The sequence below is a fragment of the Ruditapes philippinarum genome, unplaced genomic scaffold (assembly GCF_026571515.1).
Source record: "Ruditapes philippinarum isolate M1 unplaced genomic scaffold, ASM2657151v2 ctg892_1_1_1_1, whole genome shotgun sequence".
In the NCBI taxonomy this organism is placed as follows: domain Eukaryota; kingdom Metazoa; phylum Mollusca; class Bivalvia; order Venerida; family Veneridae; genus Ruditapes; species Ruditapes philippinarum.
The window spans coordinates 26,459-52,353 of NW_026856277.1; the positions used below are offsets into that span (position 1 = coordinate 26,459).

The 25,895-nt window shown below is 32.1% G+C and overlaps 1 protein-coding gene across 3 annotated transcripts in view; it reads right to left on the reverse strand.

Moving 5' to 3' along the window:
* Positions 1–2,467: 2,467 nt before the first annotated feature.
* The window catches only part of LOC132746061 (rabphilin-3A-like), a 64,166-nt gene continuing 40,738 nt past the window's right edge, over positions 2,468–25,895 (reverse strand). The window contains exons 9-18 of one of the 3 annotated variants that reach the window (XM_060735120.1): positions 16,160–16,324; positions 15,374–15,453; positions 13,303–13,377; positions 11,963–12,072; positions 10,828–10,951; positions 10,278–10,435; positions 9,699–9,780; positions 8,970–9,063; positions 8,228–8,349; positions 2,468–6,917 (exon numbers count right to left, since the gene is read on the reverse strand). In XM_060735120.1, the coding sequence (XP_060591103.1) occupies positions 6,906–6,917; positions 8,228–8,349; positions 8,970–9,063; positions 9,699–9,780; positions 10,278–10,435; positions 10,828–10,951; positions 11,963–12,072; positions 13,303–13,377; positions 15,374–15,453; positions 16,160–16,324 (1,022 nt within the window). In that variant the 3' untranslated portion in view covers positions 2,468–6,905. Of the gene's footprint in view, positions 6,918–8,188; positions 8,350–8,969; positions 9,064–9,698; positions 9,781–10,277; positions 10,436–10,827; positions 10,952–11,962; positions 12,073–13,302; positions 13,378–15,373; positions 15,454–16,159; positions 16,325–25,895 lie in introns of all 3 variants that reach the window. The other 2 variants (XM_060735121.1, XM_060735122.1) reach the window with 2 other exon arrangements.

Below are 25,895 nucleotides of genomic sequence, written 5' to 3' on the forward strand. Positions count from 1 at the left end.
GGCCATTTCTATTGACAATACTATCTTCAGTTAATCTTGGTAATGTAACATCTTTATCATAATCATCAGGCAAAAAATAAACATGCTTATCTAAATCATCATACTGTATAAAATCATCTAAACGGCCAACCCTACTATTCATGTCTCCTAGCACCAAATATCTACAATTATCATTTGTTTCTGCAGATATTTTAACCATGTCATCCAAAATTCTATCATAAACCGGAATTTGAGTTAAATGCTCGCGGCTACTGCCTTGAGGAATGATATAACATAAGCATATATATAAATCACACTGGCGCTCATAAAATACGTTAGATAATTTCAACCAAAGAATATCATCGCTGTCACTGTGATAAAGACATACGTTTGTTTTAAAATTATCTCTTATATAACAACAGATTCCACCCGAGTCCCTTTTCGCATTATAATGTTTATCAGTTCTGTGGAGTGCATAAAGATAAAAACCCTCGACTTCCATATTTACTAACTCGTTCGTCCATGTTTCTGTGAAAAATAGTAAATCGTTATTTTTAAACAATTCCATAATTCCATGTCACCAGTCACGTCCTTAAAGAGTTTATTTTTAAGCACAAAGTGGTGATAATTTACCTCCATGCAATTTCCACGGAGTATTAGCCAAAGATATGAATTTTGAGCCACAAGTAGGTCACTGTCAATGAGAACCTAAATGTACAGTAACCTGTGACAATAGGAAAGGTTAGTCCTGAAAAGGGCTGTTTGCGCCAGCATTAGGCCAGCCTTTCAAGCCGTCTAACCGTGCTAGGGGCTCACGCACCCTAGCACACCGTCCTCGTCGACCCAAGCGCCTACTTTGTAGGGCCACTCCCCTCGGCATTAGTCAGGACACCGGCAGCTGGTCCGCAGTTGTTGAACTAAGTAGCGGTTCCGTCTTTAACGCCCACGGAGGCTTCAGTTATAGTTAGCCACCAGACAAGCTGTAAATCTTCTGCTGAAGCCCTGTGCCTTCCTCTACGACGTGCACGCTCCGAGGGGAAGTGAGAAGAAAATCCATGTCCAAAGTCTCACAGCGTTTAAATACTTGTCAAAACCCGGGGGAGGGGTGCATGTCTATCCCGCACGCCACCATCTAAAATCTGCGAATAACAAAATTGTTTCATTCTTTTTTCAAATTGTTTTCTTTTGTTAAATACATGTATGTATCATGGATACGTTAACAGTTGAATCTGAAAATGATTTAATTTTTAGATTATAAAATTGATTTATAGCGGGCTTTCAAAAAAGGGTTCCGAGCGATTTTAACAGAATTATCGTTATCAAGTGCTGGGCGATTATTTTAGACTGAATTGTGTCCCAACGTTCGTTTAATGCACATGTGTATAGTGAGTACAACTTCTCTAGATCATAATAATTATATGTGTCCTTTTCCAAATCAATGGAGGCATGGCTTGTTACAACCTGAATTGTAATAAAACCGGAATTGAAATAAAATTATTACAAAACTGGTTAGGATGCAAAAATAATATAACATTTAGGTTGTTCATTTAAGGGTTAGAAAACGCCCAATAACGTCTTGATTGGAGGTTTGATTGGGTCCAAAGTTATATTTCCTCTTCATTTCGTTTTCTTGTGCGTAAGTTTAGTTTTTACGCCGATTAGAGGCACATTATGCCTCAGAAACGAATAAATCTTTACTTCATTAGAAAAGGCAATCATGAATTTTATAACGTTTAAATCATGGTTTAGAGTATGTTAAATTAATGCAAAAAGACATTTCCGGGGCATTTTGTTTTCTCTCAATGGTCGGACCACCTTACCGTCTTTCCCGGATTACTAAACAGTACTAACTGCTCCGAATGTGACTGACCACTATGACATTAGACTCGAAGCCCGATATCAATTGTCACAAAGAATTTTCGCTCCTGCCGAACCCGAGGTTCGAACCAGGGACCCCTGGATGCAGTGATTATGTCAGTGGTGTATGAGAACGATAAATAACTCTCATCCAAAATTCATTTATCATTGGCGTTTACTATTTTTTAACTTGGAATGTTAACTTAAAACATTGCACGATTTGGATTTCAAACAGTCATATCCCATTGTTAGATCGTCTATCACAAGTGTTCAGAAATTAGATTTAAAACATTCTGAATACAACTGAAGAACGCTTTTATGTTGCAATGTCATCTACATGATTCTTAAAGAGCACTATTAATTTCTAGTATTTCTTAAAATGTTCAACTTATAAAAACTGGAAAAGTCTGAACGGTTTGTAAATACCGTATGGTGTTTAGCGAGAATTATTTATGAAAACCTTTAACAACTTTACCATTTATTTGCACAGAGTATGTTATGTATCAACAAGAAATATAATTATGTCAGGTAAAGGACCATATGCACGGCCGTGCAGTACCGTGCAGTATCGTTTTTACGGAGTAAAGGATTGGGTTTTTATGTATGGGTGATTAAACAACAAACGGCATCATTATGTTTCATTTTCTATTAGATCTATTATATTGTTCATGAAATCATGCAGTAACATAACATACTTATACAGTAATAAAAAATATACAGAAATTATCATACGTTACAAAGTAACATATTGCCATTAAAGTAAAAGACGTTATATGTATTGAATTACATACTAATATTTACATGGCTTGTGATTTTTTGTCACTTGACTGTGCACAAAGAAAAAACTGGTGTTAAACTGCTAGTGTTTAACCCTATGACACTAGGACATCTGTTGTTTTTATACACGCTCTCCCTCTGATAACAGGAATAAACAAAGTCTTTTAAGGCAACAATGACAACATTGGGTAAATCAAGATGTTGATAATATGCGCTTGTTTACAAGGATGCTTTGAATTTACGTATTAATTTGAATTTTCTTCAATTAAAAAGTATTGCAGTATTATAAATTCGTTCTAAAAACGTTTGACAAGATAAATGACGGCGTACAAACATTTGGTTCTCTTTATAAGATTGCAACTATTTATGGATCAAAATTCTTTACAAAAATCTGGGAGATCCGTCTGAAGCACTGAAAACATAATATAGAAATTGCAGACTCGATTTAACTGAGTCTGCTCATGAGAAACGCTGTATAAGTTCAACATCCCTTATGTCCACTAGCACTGGCTTAACTACACTTTGTACAGAACTGTATATTATACAATCAAGTTTATTAGACATTAAGGTTTACTAGAGAGAAACAAAAATCACAGAAAATTCACAACCATGTAATGTATATCATAGTCTAAAAGAGGATTAATTATTAAATAGAATACACATAATTACATAGTTATCATATAAAATGTCCAAAATAATTAATATTGGAGCTGAATGAATAAATCTTGATTACTTAACTTTGAAGTTGGAGGATATACAACTTGAGGTAATAGATCGTTAAATAGGGGGCAATCCGCATATAGTTATAAATTCCAAATAGAAGATTTTCATGTGAGAAAATTGGAAGGATACTGTAATAATAATTTCTGTACTTAAGATTCTAAAGTAAAGAAAGAAATAAAACGACGACGACGTAAATTTACATCACTGTTGACATATTTCATGTCATAAATTGAAACTACTGAGGTAGAAGAATGACATGAAATACAAACTGGAAAATCATACTAAAGAGAACGCAATGGAACATTACTAAAAGACATCAAGAACACTACATAATTGAGAAGACCGTGGAAAAGGAAGGATACAGTTGAAGATGAAGGATAGAGTAAATAATTAAGAAGAGAGTGAAAGATGAAGAATACGGTGAAAGATGAAGGATACAGTTGAAGATAAAGAAAACATTGAAAGTTAAAGAAAGCGTTGAAAGATAAAGAAAACATTGGAAGATGAAGAAAACATTGAAAGATGAAAAAAAAAACATTGAAAGATAAAGAAAACATTGGAAGAAGAAGAAAACATTGGAAGATGATGAAAACATCGAAAGTTAAAGAAAGCGTTGAAAGATAAAGAAAACATTGGAAGATGAAGAAAACATTGAAAGATGAAAAAAAAACATTGAAAGATAAAGAAAACATTCGAAGATGAAGATGAAGGGATGCTGTAAAAAATTAAGAAGACAATGGAAGACACAGGAGATGGGGAAAGATAAAACATATAGTTGAATAATAAGAAGTTAGTGAAAAGTAAGAAGCCAATGGAAGACTGGAAAGATCAGTTACATAAATATCAAATGCACGTTTACTATATGAATCTATATGAATAAGGTGAAAGGGCATGAACGTTGTTTTCCTTGGTAGCAGACCGCGGCCATTCTTTTCCTTAGGGGCATGAATTATATTACTTTGTTTTAAGTTCACAAAGCAATGCAACATGCTAAAACTGTAAGCTCTTGGCAGTGTAGGTTTACACAAAGCAGATTTAAATTAAATGCATTATCCTATATAACTCTAAATAAATTAAGTGACGTGCAAGGCAAGCCAATTTTGACCATTAAGGCTTGGTTTATATACCTTTGTAATGAACCAGAAGATGATGCTACATACCAAATATCTCAGCTCTGTGTATTGTAGTTTCAAAAATAAGATTTTTAAAAATTTAATTAAGCTCCTGCAACCTACTTATGCATTTAGCTGAAACCATTTTATGTAAATGACCACCTAAGGATTATTTCAGGAAAATTTGGTAAAAATAAATCTTATGAATTAGGATGAGACGTTGTTTAAATAAAGGATAGCTACAAACAATGGACAACGAATGATTTGCCATCAGGAAAGCTCATCTCTTGAGCACTTTGTGCTTAAGTGAGCTAAAAACAAAGAAATAACATATATAAGTATGGATTATTTGATTTCAGTAGCATCTTTAAATCTTAAAGAATAATATAATTCTTCAACCAATCAACTGGTTTATATGGAATTACGAGGGTTGTTTGATAAATTTGTGGAAACCATGTCTTAATTTTATATTTCATTTAAGTAAATCATGCAATTTCATTAAAATACATAATCACCTTCTCTGCATGATTAAAGTGAATATTTCTCGAAACCACTGTCGTATATAATTAAACACATGATTCAATTTTAGGGCTCAGAATTCAGATCTATTGCATTAGTAACCAGTTTAATTATACTTAAAGTAGTATACATGTTTAAACAACAAACAACATATTAAACATTTATCATTTTATACTATCCTACACAATAAAATATTCATATTTGCTTTCATATAATACACTATAATTTAAATAATTCTATATTTGTACAAAATAAATATCAGTTAATAAATATATAGTTCATGAAAAAAGAAATATGCTGGAAATGTACATAAACAATTGGAATGATGATTCTGGACATAAGTCGATGAATGTTATATCTTAAAGACATACCAAGACTTATCAGTGGAACATGAAAATTGTTTGGACAACAGAGCTGTCATGACCCCATGTTGTTGTGGTTAACCACTATTTAATGTTGTAGCATGGCCAGATGTTAAGGCTTCACTCCAGACACATTGGACCAGTAAGGATCATTTAATCAAATTTGTCATACAGGTATCAAACAGAAAACTTCAATTAAAAAAAAGAATGTCTTGGTTGGTCTTTAATATTATGGAATGTGTATAAATATACAACCTATTTCAACTGAAGGCACAATAATCAATTCTACAGTTAAATAATATAATGTTTCATCAAAGACCGAAAAAATGACAAACTATAAATTATGCTACTATCCACTAAAAGCAAATATTACAATTTCCTTAACATTAACATCATCATTAAGATAATTAATTTGATTGTAAAAATACATCCAAATATACATAATATATGTATTTACAGAATCGGAAGAATTTATATACTTTGTACATGATTTTTCTTCATGAACAATTCATTATATTACATCTGTGACATGTAAAACTGTAATGGAAGTTTTACCTTCATTAAATCTGAGTTCACTTCATACTTTTCTAACAACAATGCAGGGGCATAGCTACAACAGCTTTGTGTTATTGTTTTGTGCCAGTCGGTGATAATATGTATATAAATCATTTAATTGAAGAAGTCAATAGCATAATTATTATATAATTATTATATGCTTTGAACTTAATAGCATGACTTGTACAACACTAGAACTCATCTTGTCATGGAAAATTTTTAACTGCACTCAAAACTTTTTTTCAAAACAATTTGAAGGTCATACTATAGGCTTAGTACACTAGAGCATTTTTGCAAAAAAAATGACCATTCCAAACTTGACTATTCATAATTCTAGACCAATAAAATGACTTTCACAAATATCAGCAGAATAAAAAAAACAGTGCAAGATGAAATTTTTTTTTGTTTTGAATAGAAAGGGATCATCAACCTAAGAATATCTTTAACTGTCTGGACATAACTCATTTCAGTGCCGATTTGATTATCATGATCTGGTCTTCCTCGGAATCTGGGTCATCAGTCAATCTTTTATTTGAAGAGTGACCCGTCTATGTTATATGTAATCTTCATAATCACACAATTTTGAAAGGGAATCATTTAATTTTTTTTTTAGTGAATAAAAATCATTCCCCATGTAACCATATTACTTTGTTAATAAATCATGTAATGGTCTAAGTAACGCACTTAATTTTTTATGTTAATAACTTCCCAAATCACAACATAACACATTCTTACAAAAAATATACCATCATTTTCCTAAATAAACCGTTACATTTTTTGAAAATCATACAATTTTTCTATATATCCATTTCCTAGTTACATGTAATACTTTGAAGAGTTTTTATCTTGCTGAGATTTTCAATCTATCATATTTATACTTGAACAGTTGCCAAAACTACCATGAGATTCTAATAGATTGTCTTATCTAAAAAACAGTCAGTTGTAACTGAGCACACATAATGCTGCACTTTTCCATTGCGAAGCAGAGAACCATCCAGATCACATGACCTCTATTTTTAGATTAATCATCCGGCTGAAAAATAACAAGAAAAATTCTAAATTTAAAGAAATTCATAATAAGGTCATTAGCCAATTAGGTGACGTGAACTAACACATCAAGAATATAAAGTGATGCTTTGGGTACATGTCTAGAGTTAGCTTCAACCACAATAACTTGATATTCTGTCAATAATTAACTTCAAATATGATCACATTGTCACATATATGATACCAATATATTATTTAATATTAACACTTCTATATATGTTATGGGGAATCAAATTGTAGATGAACTTATGGAAAGTCTATCAGGTTCATTTAATTCAAGTTAAACAATTAAATCTTAGTAGTCAACTTCTACTAACTAAATGTTCTGCCCACACAAACTTATCAAGGTGGGTCGTTCTTGCATTGACTGCTAGTTATTACCAGTACTATAAAACAAAGATGACTGACAATATCCTTCATGAAATTCCTATTGCTGGTTTCTGTAACAGCACTAACCTACTCTATAATTGAGCCACGTCACAACAAAACCAACATAATGGGTTTGCAACCTGCATGGATCCAGACCAGCCTGCACATCCACGCAGTCTGATCAGGATCCATGCTGTTTGATTACCAACCCTTTTACAAGTAGAGAAACTGATAGCCAACAGCATGGATCCTGATCGGACTGCGTGGATGCGCAGGCTGGTCTGGATCTATGCTGGTCACAAACGCACAATGTTTGTTTTGTGGTGACGCGGCTCATATGATAAATCAGTGAAAGAAGTGGCACAGAATGAATGGCCATGGAAATGTTATATGAAATTATGGTGATGTTAATACCAACGCAAATAGGTTGACAAAAGTCACTTATCATATTCTATATGTTGAACTAGACATGACAATAATTAAATGTAAATCTAAGCCGATTTCATTGTCCACTATTGCTGTAAAATAAAATTATCTGTTTCTTTAGAAATTATTACAAAAAGGGTATATCAAAATCTATCAATATTTCTGCTAACATTTTACCCATCAGATAAGCTGAAATAAAACCTTCATGTTAGCATGCACATTTGGCTGTACCGGTCTTTGGCAAGCTAAAATAATCTATAAAATAAAGAAATGCTACCTCAAAATTCTATTATCCATTATTAATTTGAAATTATAAATGTTTAAATATCTACAAAAAGCTTCTCTATTAATAAACATATAAAACATACTGTTAGACAATATTTTATCATTTTTTATGAATGTTGGTGAATATGGAAGGGTAAAAACAAAGGGAAGTAACTTCTACAGCAACACAAAACTTACATAAAACAAAATAATCATGCAACACAATATCTATTGCACCTCAGGCACCAATTCTGCTGACAATGTATGCCAGTGTTCATATTTTTTATCTGGAAACTTCAGTGTGTCAAACCAGTGTTTCAATCTCTCTCCTTTAGAGTTTATACCTAACTGTACACCCCCTGAAATGAAAGAAGTAGAGATTATAACATGGGGCAAGTGTGCCTTTAGTCCATATTGGCACACTTGGTGACTTATTTGCCCAAGGGCTTTAGCAATGATGGGATTTTGGCACACTTGGCAAGTGCGCCAATATGGCTTAATATGCTGAAATACGGGATTTTCGCATGTCATATTCAGAAAAAAGAAACACATTTTTATTACTAATTATAGTAACATATGCAATAATAACACATATTACACCTATAACACTTATGCCATCTTGCTGTTGTTGTATGGTAAATCACTTCATTAACTTTTTGAATTTCTTTTATACAGTATCTTTACCGCCTCCATGGTCGAGGGGTTAGAGTTGATGACTTCTAATCCAGTTACCTCTCTGGTGTGGGTTCGATCCCCGGGAGATGCTTTGAGGAAGGTAGTCTAGTACTGGTGCAACTCTCCAGGAATGATGGTTAGGAAACTACCCGCCTATATGACTGAAATACTGTTGGTCAAAGGCGTAAAATGAAACAAACAAACAAACAATACAGTATCTTTAATTAAAACTATCTACTTCTATGAAAATCATGCAAATTAGACGTTGTAAAATTTACTATGTGAACAAGTAACTCAAACTGACCTATGAAGTCATTTTTTCCAATGTCTCTATCCCAGACAGTAATTTCTAAGGTTTTCTTGGCACATTCATTGTGTTTGATTTGGTAAGTGAATTCCTGAAATATAAAACAAGATGGACCTTTACATACATAAAATAATCTTTCAACATTAAAAAGCAATAATGATTGACCTATTACACCAGTACAGGACAAATAATTAACTAATATTCTAGATGTATATTGAAAATTGTCTATTAGTGTCATATTATTGTTGTTATGAATACTAATTGTGGAAATTATATTTGTTTTGGGTTGTAACTGGGACTTTGGGGGAAGGGGAATATATTCTGGGTTGGATAGTCCCAGGTCCCTGTGGGCAAGGCTACATGGACATGTCTCTACACTTGCTGCCTGCTTTATCTAAGTACATAAATGCTAAAACATCATGATCTACTAGTTGTAGAAAACAGATTAAAGATTCTGGATGTCCAGATTAAAAGCCAGCAAACAACATTTCACAAGTTTGCAAGGACAGGGAAATTCTGCATAACTGTACCTTTATTAATAAAACAATTCTAATACCAAAATCACTTTTAATAGCTAACATTAATGTTAATTGTAAGACACATCTAGTATAAATAACATTATTTATTGTATGCTTTAAATGTACCCAAGCACTTTTTTCACTTGTTTTATAAAGTGAATAAATAAATATCTTTCATTTTTTAAAAACTTATTGTTTACAACATTACCTCATGGAATTCTGGATTCAATGTTTTCTTCTTTACAGCAGTTTTAAACTTGGATTTCTTGTCTCTGTCAGGCTTCAAATATCTTAAAATATAAGTGAAAATCATTTTGCTTGTAACATAAAATATTTCCTTAAATTTTGTCTTATTTTCTTCAGATTTAAGAATATGGTTTTACATATACATTGTAGTGTACACATCTAAAAAAAAACAGTCTGTATTTACAGTCTGCCACAAATGTTAGTTTTCAGTATTGTATTATTTTTACAGTCCTTCAGGATCTTTATACCCAGCATGTTTAGTGTTATACTTGTGCTTATGTCTGGGCTAGATGGGCATGAGTAATGTTGCATTTTTCAATTATTCTTTATGATCTGACTTAAATAAACCGAGTAAGCAATATTTAAATACTTCAATTACTTTTCATTGCTTCAGAAAGATTTCCCCCTTTTTCAGATTTTATCTGAAATTTTCCAACAGATCCATTTTTTTTCTTTTTTGCATTAGAATATATGAGAGGTGATACACAGACTTTTGCTTGAATTTCTTAATTTCTTTATTTCACATCGAGAGATTACTTACAATTTAACATAAGGATCAGAATAGCCATTTGAGTCCATGGCAGCCAGTCCCGAACATCGTATTATACCAACAATAAGAGCTTGTTTAGATGTTGAATATCGTAGTGACAGTAATACCTTCCCTCTGTCATTGTTCATCAAATCATCATCTTTCTCCGACTATAATCAATAAAATAATGTTACTTCAAAAGTTAAACACTATTATATCATACAATTGAATTATCAAAAACTGTAAGTTCATATGGAAGGGCGTTGTCAAGGTTGTTGACATCAAACCACTTGCCCCTGATGGTTGTGGGTTTGAATCGGGACAAGGATTTTCAATTCTTTCAAGCTACACAGCTAGCTTACAGAACATCTGTTGTTCTACTCTACTGAAATAATGCACAAAAGGGCACCTGAGTTCTTCCTCCACCAGTAAAGCTGGAAAGTCCCCACATGACCTTTACTGTGTTGGTGTTATGTAACCTTTCTGATAATGAACTAACCTCTATCAAAACTTTAAATGTATATTGCTCAATATTTCCTCAACTTAAGTACATGTAACTTACTGGTATTTGATTTTCTAGGTAGACACTGAAATTTTTCAGTTGATTGTTTTTGAGCTTGTACAATGGTACCCTTGTTTCTCCGATGAAATCATACCCAAATGCATCTTCATCTAAAACTGCCAATCTGAAATTTAAAACAATCTGAATCAAAAACAAACAACTCAAAAATATTCATTTACAAATTATAATCTAATTTAAAACCTTCTACATAAAACAAAATTGTTCAATGATTTAAACTTAAATACACCAAAGTTATCTGTAATGTATTACATCATCATTGTGTTGAATGACCTACACACAAACTACAGGTATAGTCATAATATATAAATATATACCCCTCGACTTATGGGTGAGGTGGACTTATGGCCACATATATACAGTATCCTGTTTATTGTTGATTGCTAATATTGGATATTTTGTTCTTGATGTTGAAAGCAGGAAGGTCCACATCAAGGCAATAGTAAACCTTAACAATGCTCAATTATCTATTACAATGGGATTGTCTTGTTTTTAATTTGAGAACATTCCATTTAATGCAAGAGATTTTGATATCAAAAAGTTAAAAAATAAGCAACCAATAGTATAGTCAGGTTACATGGATATTCATACTTGCCTGGTATTACTCTGATCAGCATTAATAAGTAATTCAAATGGTCATTTCTGTGAATAAGCAGAAAGCATTATGCCATGTTCATAAGCAGCAAAGAACTGCTGTTGTTTATCTATGGCACTAACTCATTCAAATCCCTTTGTTTTCATTTCATACCAATTTTTACACAAACATGTGCATTTAATCTTCTGGAGTTACAGATATTAAAATTTATAGGAGTTACAGACATTAAAAAGTATAGGTGTTACAGATATTAAAATTTATAGGTGTTAAAGATATTAAAATTTATAAGTGTTACAGACATTAAAAAGTATAGGTGTTACAGATATTAAAATTTATAGGTGTTAAAGATATTAAAATTTATAGGAGTTACAGTGTTAAAAACTATAGGTGTTAGACATTAAAACGTATAGGTGTTACAGAAATTAAAATTTATAGGAGTTACAGATTTAAATTTTATTGGTATTACAGATTTAAATTTTATTGGTATTACAGATATGATTGTGTTTTTAAATTTGTGCTTACCTCAGTGTTTTCTTAGCCATATCTTCCTCGGACAAACCATGATATGTGAGCACTTCATTCCACTGTGGATTCAATGTTTTATGTATTGTCTTGGTCCTTAATTTGTTTGACTACAAAAATTGGAAAAAGAAATATGGTGTAAAGAATTCTGATAGCTTATAAAGACTTTGATTTCAAGCTTCTACATTCCTTGCAATATGTGTTTATTCAGAAACAATATGTAATAAATCTACTGTTATATATAAAAGTAAAAACATTTATCTATCTAATCCAGATTTGTAAGTAATTGTTTAGCTTTATTTGAATTTTTCTTGTGTCACTTTCTTGGACCTAACCAGTAATGTTGTTAAATAAGAAATCATGGTAGTCAACCCCAGAAGTGCTTAAATCCAGCAGTTCCATCCACTCTGGTGTCCTATACAGATAGGTACAAAACTTAACCCTTTACCTCATATATACGCGAAACAACGCACTTTCGACCCCCCCCCCTTTTTGAGGCCTCAAATAGTGAAAAAATGTCCTATTTGGGCCCCAAACACATGTTTTCGTTTGAGAAATGTTGCTAAAAAAAATGAGCACTTTTTCAGCGCCGCCCCCCATCCAAAAGATACATTAGGGGGTTGCCAGAAGGGGAATATGCCCCCTTCTGTTAGGGGGGTTTGAAGGGGGGCGGAGTCCCCCTTATCGCCAAGAAAATTTTGGACTTGTGAGAGGCTAAAAATGACCCAAGGTCGATCATAATGTAACGTGTAACCAATGCTGAAAAGCCTTTGACTTTATCTCAATCCCTTGAGAAGTTGCAGCACTTTGAAATAAATTTTGATGGAAAAAATCGAGGCAAAATAGTGATTTTTGGCAATTTTGAGATGCCCCCTTGTTGCCATGGTAACAGGAAATTTAAGACTGAGCATGTCGTTACAAAGGCAATGGTCCAGTCAACATTTGTGCCAAGTTTGATTAGTATTGAAGCATTTTTCATAGTTTCATAGCAGTTTGAACTTGTAACAGGAGGCTTTTCAGTGAAAACGGCCATTTTTCACAATATGCTCATGGGGGAAAGGGTTAATCACGAGGTCGCTGTTCTTCTCAAAAAAATTCAATATTGAAATGTTTTATAATTCTGACATACAGAAATATATTAAGAATCATATAGTAACATATATAAGAATACCATCTTTTGTAGTTTTGCAACGAATAACATAAGTGCATTCAACCATGCAAATATTGTAAGATTTGAGGAAAGAAAACGGACATAAATCAAGTTGTCAGAAAATTATTGATATCAATAATAAAAAGTATTTCAAAATCTTTCCTAAATTTATTGAATAAATAAAATTAACCTTGGTTGCTCCAGGCAACAAATGTAGTTTTACATAAGGATCTGAGAGTCCATTGGAATCCATAGCTTTCAATCCCTGAAAGATGATAATAAATTTTCAGTATGAAAGTAAAATTATGCCAATCCAAGGATATATAGTGACTGTCACAGAACAAGTGAAAGTCAAAATAAGTTTACATTTATTAGATATTTGAAATAATAACTGTTTACACTATCTTAACTGATGCACTTATAGTGTAACGGTATTATTTCTCATGTCTTTATGCTATGTTAGTATAACATAAATAATGTCACATCAAAATATATTATGCAAGGCCGTGCAATACAGTTTTTAATTTGGAGTCCCTGGAAAAGCAACACAGGTATGTGATATGAGGTAGTGTTACAAGGAGCTCTTGATACTCTCTATCTCTCACTCTGACATGAAGATTTTAACTAAAAGAAGGTTCAACTCAAGACTCATACTTATATCACATACCCGTGTGCAACAGTGAATAGTTTCATGATCAGGAGGAAAAAATATTTTTTAAGTTTGGAGTGACCAGATGAGAGGAAAAATACACATATGATCGCTCCAAACTTAAAATATTTTTCCAGCTGATCTTGAATCTGTTCAATGCTGCACACAGTGTCTGGCAATTATTGTCAAAAAAACATATATGAGAGGGTGCATCAATATTTTCGTAAACTAATTCAATAGCGGGGAAATGATTTAATTCAAGTACCTAAACTGATTACTCCTTCTCAAAGTTAAGTCCTATGCACGATTTGCACTTGTCCCATCTCCCGATCCATGACTCGAACACATGTTGTAGCCCGTCACGTGAATCTCCTGCAGCTGTCTGTCCACAGCACACCTCAGTTCCTCTCTTGACTCAAATTTTGTACCATGAAGAATGTTTTTTAAAGTTGGAAACAGCCAGAAGTCACAAATTGCTAGGTCCGGGCTGTAGGGTGGGTGCGTTAACAGTTCAATGTCGAGTTTTCCTAGTGTATCCATGACAAGTGGCTTGAATGGCGCGTTAATGTGATGTAAAATAAATCCAGACCAAAGTAGATGTGGGCGCTTTGTCTTATTGCCGCCATGAGTTCCGTTCTAAGTATGTTTCATAATAGTTCCCAGTGACTGTCGTTTTCGGAGGAACAAAGTGGTTTAGCACTACAACGTATGTATCACAGAACATAATGGCCATAACCTTCCCGGCTGACTTGGAAATTATCGCTTTTGTAGGGGAAGGCGAGGAAAGATGCTTCTAGACAGAACTCAGACGTTTGGTTTCCGGTCAAAAAAAGTGAATCCACGCTACATCACATGTTATCACTCAATTAAGAAAGTAATCGCCTTCTTCACGATACCTCCTGTCATACTGCTGACACATTTTAACCCTTATCCCCATCTGCTCTGATGTCAACAAACCAGGCACCCAACTTGCTGAAACGCGGCACATTCCTAATTTATCAGTCATAATGCCCTGAGCTGTACCATATGAAATAGCGAAATTATCTGCTACGTGCTCCTCACTTACCTAAGTCTATCTCGGAGTATGTACTCCTGAATGGCAGCCACTGTTTTTTCATCTGTTACAGTCACTGGTCTATCTGCACAACTGTCATCTTCAGTTGCCTCTCTACCGTCTTTAAACCACTTTATCCACTTTGAAAAGGCACCTTTTGACAGAGCAGCCTCTCCGTGAAATTTTTGCAATTCTTTACGAATATTGGAAAGACTTTCTGAGTTTTGTGTAAACTTTATAACGATGCGCTGTTCGTTGATGCTGTGTGATGCCATTTTCGAACAAACGCCCATAATGTGACGTCATTTACAGTTTATGACCTCATAAGTGATGACGTCAAAGTTGTGTACATAGTACGACTCAATTTGAAATAATCTGTTTTCACAGCATTTAAAGTTTCATTTTAAACCGACCAGTAGTTTTGAAACTATTGAATTAGTTTACGAATTGATTGATGCACCCTCGTTTATATATATTTCTTCATGAACAGCATTAAACCTGTAACATTAACTTGATTATGGCTACGTGATGGGGTAAATACAAGATATATTTTGTTACCTTAGCTTTGCTTATAGTACACTGTAAGGCTTGGCTTTCTGGATCATATAACAGTGAAAAATCCAAGGCTCCCAGACAACCTGCAAGCATATAAAATATTTGTTACCTATACATGGAGGTCAAGTAGGCCTTCTAGAATATCAACCTAAAACCTCACTTGGAGCCACATATCTAGTTACAAACAATTGAGGTCACAAATTCATAATACACTTTATAATAATTGTATGAATATATTACAGTCTCTTCTATACAATTAAATGGTATGACAGTAAAACAAAGTTTAGTAAAACATTTCATATTGATAAACATAATTAACTCCAGAGGAAGATTCAATGCTATGCAACATGTAATAAATAACAAAATTAAAAATAATAAACTCTCATGAGTTGGAAAAACACTTCAAAATTTCAAACAATCACATTAAAACTAAAAAACATTGAAGTATGGCTAATATGACTCATAGATAGAAGTAACTCTTAGGCAGAAAATTTGATAATCATACTAAAAGACACATATGTTTGTATAAATATTAACCATGCTGTTAATAAAGATATATAATCGTCTTTTTATAAGACAATTATACATGTAATAATCATGCATTTGTTGTCACCAATTTGTTATTACCAGAAATGAAAACATGCAATAAAAAATGATTAATTTTTAAAAGAGAGCAGCAGTTTGTTGCTGAAAGAAATTCTTGTGTTTATGAAATTAAATTGAATTTTTATAATTTTAAGTGTGCAATCACATAAAAAATACATTATATTTTGCCCTGTTTTGTTTTACCTCCTTCACTGTCTGGGGAAGATGGGGGATCATCAGATTGACCATATTTGGTAAACGCCTCCTCTATATCAACATCCTCGGTTTTCTTTACTGCCGGTTGAACCGGTTTGACATGCTGGGTGTAAGGTAGATCACGTGATTGCATCGAGCCGGTCCGACTAAACCCTAGCAATAAAATCAAGCAAGCTTAATCAAACAGCATGCAACCAGTTGCCCCCAAACAATATGCAGATATAGAAAAGGTTCAATGGTAAAATTTGTAGTTATAGAACAGTTATGATATACATGTATATGTCAATATGATGCTAAATTTTGTAAATTGTAAAATATCATAATTATTAAAATTAAACCTAAAAAATATTATAAATTTTAAAATTGTAGTTATTGAGCACTATTAATTCTAAAATTGTAGTTACTAAATACTATTAATGCTGAAATTGTAGTTATAGAATATGGAACTAAAATTGTACTTATAGAACATGTTTAATGCTAAAAATGTAGTAATATAGAAGATAATTGATTGCTATTATTATAGCTACAGACTGTAATTCTAAAACGTGTTCAATGGCAAAACAGTAACAAGCTATTATAGTGCATAGTGAACATATGAACTGAATGCAAAAATATAGTGTTGAATATTATGTTTTTAGGAGTAAAAAATTGAATCAATAGAAAATTAACATACAAAAACTTAACTTGTAAAATATACTATCTGGTCCAAAAAGGAGTTGTAGAATATTTGATGCCAAGAATAATCCATAGTATATAATTATGTTTTATTCCAAAATAGTAGGTTTGTTACATTATAATTACATGTATATTAATATATATCCTGAAATTTGGTTGAGAAAAAAACACCCTTTGGCCTGATGGTGATAGAAGAAACCGGTTGGCAGTTCATTAAATTAGTTAACTCATGGACTGTGTTTTTTGTTTTGTTTTATATATAAACTTCATTAAAAGAAGTTTGATCAAGGAGAGATGAACAGTTCTGCTTGTTAGGGAAAAAAAATCTGTTCATTTCAATTATAAAACAAATAATTTTCTTACACTGTATAATTATGTACTGTGTATTGTTAATGTTCCAAAATAATAGAACTTGTTGTTCAAATCTTCAATATTCAAAATTTCTGTTTTTGTTATTTGAAAATTAAGAATTAAGAAAGAAGTTATATACAATGTATAATTCACATCGGAAATTAAATATAAGAAAAAGAAAATGCATTGCAACACGAGATTATCTGATTTGAAACAGGGGACTGATGTCCTAATGTATTAAGTTATAGCCAAAAGCAAAAGATTTTCCCTTTTCCCATAAAATGAAAAAGCAAGAAAAATATTAGCCAATTAAGAGAACATGTAAATAGTAATGTAAGAGCCAATTAGAGAAAATATAAATATTAATGTAAGAGCCAATTAGAGAAAATATAAATATAAGTTAAGAACCAATTAGAGAAAATATAAATCTTACTGTAAGAGCCAATTAGAGAAAATATAAATATTAATGTAAGAGCTAATTAGAGAAATATATAAATATTAATGTAAGAGCCAATTAGAGAAAATATCAATATTATATTTTAGACAGACTTTTCAGGAAATCTTTACAACCCAGCTCTAACATCTTGGTTCACTTTGCCGATTCAGTAAGTGCACATTGACTGATACATTGGCCTGGTGCTCTACTGGTGACGAAGACTAAGCACATGCTGTTCCAGCAGGTTAAATGTTTAATATGGTCACTGATAATATGGACAAAATGTTCAGGCAGGTCTTGCTCTATACTGTCAGCATGGACTATAGTCATTATTATCACTTGTTTTCAAACAGTTGAAATATACTTTTAGGTATTCAAACAGTTGAAAATTATTTTTAAATATTTTACTACTTTAAAGATTGGATATTTGTTACTTTTGAGCTATTATAATAAGAAGTGTGTATTGCGTATAGGTCAAAATAACAGAGTAATTTGTTGTATATAATTGCCTACAAATATAATGCATGATTTGTTGTCATTAACTAACAAATATTCTCACATTTGTAGATTTCTATTGAATACAATAACAGCAATACAAGAGTCCCACCACACCCCATCTTTCCTTGACCTGCTGATAAAACTAAATTTGATTTTTCTACAATAATAGAACAAGTCAAACAAGCTTTGGAACACAAAGAAAGATAAAGTTTTTCTCGACATTTTTATTCAAACCAGATACAAAAACACTGACTAGACCAAACTTAATACAACTTCATGTAGTCTGACTATAAATATAAGTTCAATAAAAATCTTAATTAATAATATAAACAAACTTTTATATAAACATTACAGAAAAACAATTTGTTAGATATATTCAACTGATACAAGCAACTTAAAATGATAAATCAGACCTACAAACAATAACTGTCTAATATGATCTAGCTCCCATCCAAAACTATGAAATGTGTTAATTAAATTAATTGATATCTATTTTTTACATTACAACACCAACATTTAGTCTGTCAATATATATACAACAACAGAAATTTCAAGGAATAAAATTATGGCAATCTTTCAAACATGGCAAAATTCAACAGATTTAAGTCAATAAGCATTATAATGTGGACTAGATATTAGTAATGAATAGCAATATGTCAATATCAGAGTTTCACCTTTGACTTCCAAATATAGCTAAAACCTTGACCTTAACACAATGGTTTTGCATGACAACTGAAATGGAGTGAGTTATTTGACTTTGTAAAAATCTTGCGTTCTTTGCAAAAATCTTAATTAACAAATCAGAGATAGCATAAATGTTGTGTATTCTCAGTTTTGACCAAATGACCTTGACACATTTACAATTTGACCTGTACCTACTTACAAAGATCAGATACAATCAGTGTAATATAGACTGTGTTTGATTAAATTATGTTATTACCAGCACATGAAGAATGAGTATGCTTAATAATTAGTTGTGATATTTTACAAACAAATATAAAGTGACCATTTATCCTCCTAGAATGGCTTCAACACTAAGCAAAAGGTTGAAGCAAGGGCTCGATCTGTTTCGCAATTCTGTCGTCAGAATACAATATTTCTTTAGAACAAATCTTGCATCTTTTGTTAATTTATGATAAAACCTACCACTCTGTCACAGTCACAGAGTGGCCATCTTTAAGATAGCACTAAGATTGACTTTATTGTGATTACAAGAATACAAAAATATTGAAATTCAATGCACAGAGTGACTTAATTTGTATAAACCTTGTTTGTCACAAGGTGTAAAGTTAAAAATATTTCATTTTGAAAGATACAAAAAATATAATTCTAACAAAAAAAATTCTCATATATTTTAAATATGAAAAATAAATTTATCCAATGTTGTAAAATCTCTCAGAAATAGACTCAATTTATGACATAGTCACATTACAAAGGTGAGAGCACCACATAATTATTGTACAATATAACTTTGTCTTTTTAACACACATTGACTTTCATACCTTCTGTGGTTACATAAACAAATTCCAAAAATAATACATAAGAATTGACTAGTCTGTTATGATATTATCTGTAATTACAATAGGGAATACTGAAATTATGAGAGACTTCAATTTGTGATTTTGATTTTGGGGGATTGTGTGTTTGGGGTTGGGGGGATGGGGGATTAGATTGTGTGTTTAGGATGCAATTGTGAGTTTTGGGGATTGCCATTACGAGTATAAGTGATACAAATGTAACATTGAGGGATTGACTTTGTGTTTAGGGGGTTGTGATTATGTGTTTTGGGGATTGCAATTACTGTGAGTTGGGAGTTTGCAATTGTGAGTTACAGTAATTGCCATTATGAGCCATGGGATTGCAATTATTGTGAGTTGGGGGAAGTACACATTTGAGTTAGGGAAATTGCAAATGTGAGTTTGAGTGATTGCAAATGTGAGTTTGAGGGATTGTGAGTTTAAGAATTTCAATTTCAACATTGAGGGCCTTCAATTGTGAGTTTAAGGGACTTCAATTAAGAGTGTGAGGGAATGTGATTGTGAGTTTGACAGATAACTAATGTGAATTTGAGGAATTCCAATTTAGTTTTTGAGCGATTACAACTGCAGTTCTCTACCCGAGCAAATAATTTAAGCAGAAAACATTCAGAAGCCTTGCCTGTCACTCAGCACCAACTCTATAATGATCCCACATTTTAACAGTCATTGTTTAACATTCAACCATACAAGTAACTATAATAAAAATAATATAATGTATATTACAGCCCAACCCTGTTTATTCGAAGTGCCTGGGACTGAATGTTTACTGGGAATAATCGATGGGTTCGAATAATCGAAATCGGAATATTGTGATAGACGAATTAACTACTCCACTTTGACCAATCATAGCAAAACTACCTTTTACAACACACTTACTTCCTGTAATCAATTGAGAAAAATAAATATGAAAGAAAAGATGCGTAAAAATTATTTTACTGACATTGAAGACATAAATACTTGCATTTTATTCTACATTATGTATCGTTTCGTTTCGCGCAAAGCCTTGATATTATGGCCGTGTTGTCACTACGGTATTTACAGCTAAACTTTGGTGTTTTGGATAAGGATAAAGGCTCTCATGTAGCGTTTCAATTAATGAAAAAAATGTTTTGGATGTTTTGACAAATTTACACATACGGTATGTATGAAAATTATTGCTGTCATCTTCACGCAATAACAGTAACAAAATCTGAGCACATGCCATTGTCTATATTTATCTGGTTACTGTAAAGTTAATTAAATGGAACAGCTACACCTGTAAGAGTTTTATCAATAATTGTCTTAAATACGCATGAGCTAGCTTGACTATTTTTACACTAGTGTTCATGGCGAGCTCACGCCTGTGTAATGTGCTCAATTAGCTGGCTTTTGAACTTAATTATTAGGCTGGCATATCGTTTACAATAATAAAGATGTACAAATTCTTTCATTAGATGTTAAGATCGACCGAAATTTTATTTCTTATAAGTATATAGAGAAGTAATTCGGATTAATGCATTTCGAATAATACGCTCGTATTTATATTAATTTATAAAGAGATAAAAACGGGACTGCCGATCTACTTCGGATAATGCCGGGTATTCGAATAAAGGGTTGTCGAATAACCGGGGTCGGACTGTATATAAGTAATAAACAATATATCTTATAAAAATCAATTAATAAATTTCTATAAATATAACTGCAGAACCAGTTAAAATTGTAATTACAAACGCCTTACAACAAAAATTCTAACCATTTTTCCCCCAATCTAATAAAACATTAAAGGTTATTCAAAATAAAAATAGTAAAAAATAATGTTCATACTCGGAGCATCTTACAGCAAAAAGTCTTGTCAGAATCTCGTCAAGATTGCACAATACAAAATAGTGTTCAATGGCTGAGCTATACCCTTCGTAATAGTATTCAATGGCTGAGCTCTATCCTTCATTATAGTGCTCTACCCTTCGTAAAAGTGTTCAATAGCTGAGCTCTACCCTTTGTAATAGTGTTCAATGGCAGAGCTTTACCCTTTGTAAAACTGGTCAATGGCTGAGCTCTACCTTATGTAATAGTGTTCAATGACTGAACTCAATGATTTGTAATATTGTTCAATGGCAGAGCTTTACCCTTTATAAAACTGTTCAATGGCTGAGCTCTACCTTATGTAATAGTGTTCAATGGCTGAGCTCTACCCTTATGTAATAGTGTTCAATGGCTGAGCTCTACCCTATGTAATAGTGTTCAATGGCTGAGCTCTGCCCTTTGTTATAGTGTTCAATAGCTGAGCTCTACCCTTTGTAATAATGTTCAATGGCTGAGCTCTACCCTTTGTAATAGTGTTCAATAGCTGAGCTCTACCCTTTGTAATAGTGTTCAATGGCTGAGCTCTACCCTTTGTAATAGTGTTCAATGGCTGAGCTCTACCCTTTGTAATAGTGTTCAATTGCTGAGCTCTTGTAACCCTTATGTGGAACTTAGGCCAAGTATAACTTTTACAACTTGAATTCAAAGATTTACACAATTTCATTAGCATCTTACAGAACAACCACAATATTTCTATTTTTATATAGGTATATAAAGAACAACATCGGACATTGAGCATGCTCCCTCCTTTAAGCAGAACTATTATATCTTAAACATTAACCCTTCCTACACCAGTCATCAAATTTAGCACTGGCCCGGTGGCCAATGGCCAGTGAAAATTAGTTCGGGCCAGTGAAAATTTTAAGAAAATTTACTAAAATATATAGTAGAATAAATTCAAAACTGGAATTCGGGCTAGTAAATTCAAAATTTTAAATTCATTGACTGCTACACTAATATATTTTAAATTTACCTGTCCATCTTTCAATATAGACAAAACCATTCATCATTTATTTTTTTGCTAAAAAATTCCAAAATCATAACTGGCTGAATGGCAAACAGTGCAGACCATGCTGGCTGTTCTTGGTCTGCACAAGCCCTTATGTTAAATTCCAGTTGCTGCTAGCAGACAAGTTGCTGCTAGAAGACACTCACTGTGTTAACATAACTTTATGGCTAAAATTTTATAATCTTATGCAAACTTGCCACCATTTTAATCACTTAATAATAATTAATATGTAGTCACATATATTACACACATTAGCTGGCATCAACCTTATAAGAGTCACAAGACTTGCCACTTTTCCTTTCTATAAACTAATGAGAACTCTTAAAGGGGAGAAAATCTAAACTTAAATTCAAATAAAGGCTAGTAGACAAGTTTCAGACTAGATGATAACTAGTTGATAATTGGTCAATTAATCCTAGTTACACTGCTTAATTTGTATAATGGACTGTTCTTGCTTTACATTTGGAACATTCCGTTGTTATCAAAAGGGTCTCTAAAATTGAGCAGTTTCTGGTAAAAATTAGACTGGCATGACTAAAAACTATCATGTCACCTAATCAATGCTTGGCTTCACAAATACTTTAGAAGAATTATAATTAAGGTTTAAGTGTGATCAATGATCAAAATATTTTCACTTTTGTCAATTATCACACACAAAAGTTACCCGATTAATGAACTTATTACAGAATAAAGAATAATTTTTGGGTTTTCCAAGCTAATCTTTGGGTACAAACAAACTTTTACAGTTATGCCTTTCAAAATAAGGTTGACTAATCTATGTTGACCGGTAATGAGAAGTTAAAAATCAATGGTAAAAGTTTGTTTGTACCGGAAGACTGATAGACCCCTATACTGACCTTATAGATTTAAGCACAAACATTGACATTTGCTCTTTCATTAAGAAACATTTTGTGGTGGAATTCTTATCATATCCACTAATCTGATAGTTAGAATTAGACAGGTCCCAGATCTATGCATTAGCATGGAAAACCCCGCATTTGTCCAGTTCTGAACAACATCTATTCTAAAATGATTTTTTAGTAAACAAAACTGGAATGTTTTTAGTAAGATGATGCATGGGAACAGGCTATTATTACTACAAGCTTTAAGTCATGGCATAATGTAATAACTATATAGCATAATGTAATAACTATATAGCATTATTATATAATCTATAAATAGCTTTGAAATGCCTTTCCCTGATTGGCTTACAAGCAACTTTTTGTAAAAAATAACAGGTCAATATCAGAGTATATTCACTGTTTTTTTCCTAAAAATAGATTTTCAGAGTATATTCACCGGTTTTTCTTCTAAAAATAGATTTTCTGGAAATCCCTTAAAGACGCGAGACTTTTACGTGACGTCATGCCAAATTTGTTGTTATTATTCTGAAAAAACTTTGTGTGGGTGTACATAAGAGTCAAATATTAGTCTATTTTAGTTACCGTTTTTCATTTTGAAGAACAATAGGGATTAGCATGCCAATGGAAAGGGCCAAATTATGGAAACAGTAGACAAGCTGAAAAATAATGATTTCCGTCGTATGCAATGGCAGATGTGATAAGCCATATAAAAGCTATTTATAAATTATATAATAAAACAGATATGTACTTTTTAGCTGTTGAATATGATGTGATATGTACTAAAAAATTAATATTGACCTCGGCTATTGCTAATTTACTCATTTCTAACATTTATTTTAAAAGATATACATGAACAACAGTTTACTTATGGCATATCGGCTATAGATGTATTAGTAAAAAGAAAATATTCAATAGACCAGTCTACTTTAACCTTACAATTTTAACCTTACAAAAACTAACCAATACTTGTTAAAGAAAGTTTGCAGAAAGTCTCTTATGTTCTTTTAAATGAAAAATTATACTTTACAAAAGTTACATATTTCATAACCTATCTATAGAAGAATGATGAGCTTGGTTTCATATCCAATTTAGGTGTGTTTATATTGTTTATATATTAAAGAAAGTATTACAGAATATAGTTTGTTATATTTTCTAATTTTTAAAAAAGCCAGCATTAACCCATTCTGTCTATATCTAAGGAAAAGGGTCAAATAAATACAGCTGCATTTATTCTAAAATATTGAATTTTAAATGGGTAAAAGGCCAGAAATATGAAAATATCAAAAAAACCTTATCTTCAAAACATACATTGTCAAACATGTAACTAAACAACAACAAAATGTGTAAATAATCTGGTCAAAATCTGTGTTGAAGAAATTTTCATTTATAGCAATTTCCCAACAAATGTCTTGAATTAAAAACAGTTGTTGATATCTATTTTAAATAAGAACATATAACATAATGATAAATGTTTAGTATTTTGTTAAACAAACAGAAAACAGCATTGGAGTTATGATAGAGAATAAACGCAATGTCCCATCATATGTGTATACTCGTATGAATGCCACTGTTCACTACTAATTCACTGACCACTTCATTTGTTGAGTCCCAGTGAAAATGAATCACTCAGAAAGTTTTTTTCCCATTTATCAGTTATACTTTTTCCTAAATATTATTCGAACCCATCAAAACGTGAGGATTACTTAAAGCAAAATGAGACTACTATATTCAGGAGTATATCACAACATATTATACTTCCATTAAAATCTGTCGAAACTCGGTATGTGTTAGTTAAGTTCTCGATCGTACGCTGTTAGTAATGTCTCGATCGAGAGTGCGAATCTCTTTGATGTTGGTAGTGGCCAGTAGAAGGGCCGGAGGAATGTCGACGAGGGTTAGAAACAGAACCGTAACCTGGGAAACAAAAAACAAAACAAAGGCAAGGGTAAGATGAAGTAGATATAATGATGAGGTCATCAAACTATGTGCAAACTGTTGTCATTTATATCATTTGTAACATATTCTGCCCTTTTTTAATTGAATGCTATTCAAATTAAATCATCACCTTGATTTTTTTTTTTTTTTTTTGTAAAACAATGCATTAATATAATATCTACTTGTTAAATTTTACAACCTTCGTTACGAGCTCAAAAAAAGAACAACAATAAACTTTTTTTCCCCGCTCTTTTCTTGTTTTGTTTTATCTAATACACATATACAGATTTTGTACTTGTGCCAAACAACAATTTCACTTCAATTACAATAAATACAAATATAGAGAAGAACAAACACAGTATACAAGAAGGCTTACAGTTTGCACATTATTTGACACTTGCAGGCTGTAGTTATTGGTAAGAAGGTATAAAAGCAAGGATATATTCTAACATACATCCTCCTAGCAATATTACAACAGAGAGTAAATCTAGGTCATAAACTTATTTATATTCATCAATTCATTTCAAGCATAGAACACCCTTTAATCATAACAGATGTTGTTGCATAACAACCATCT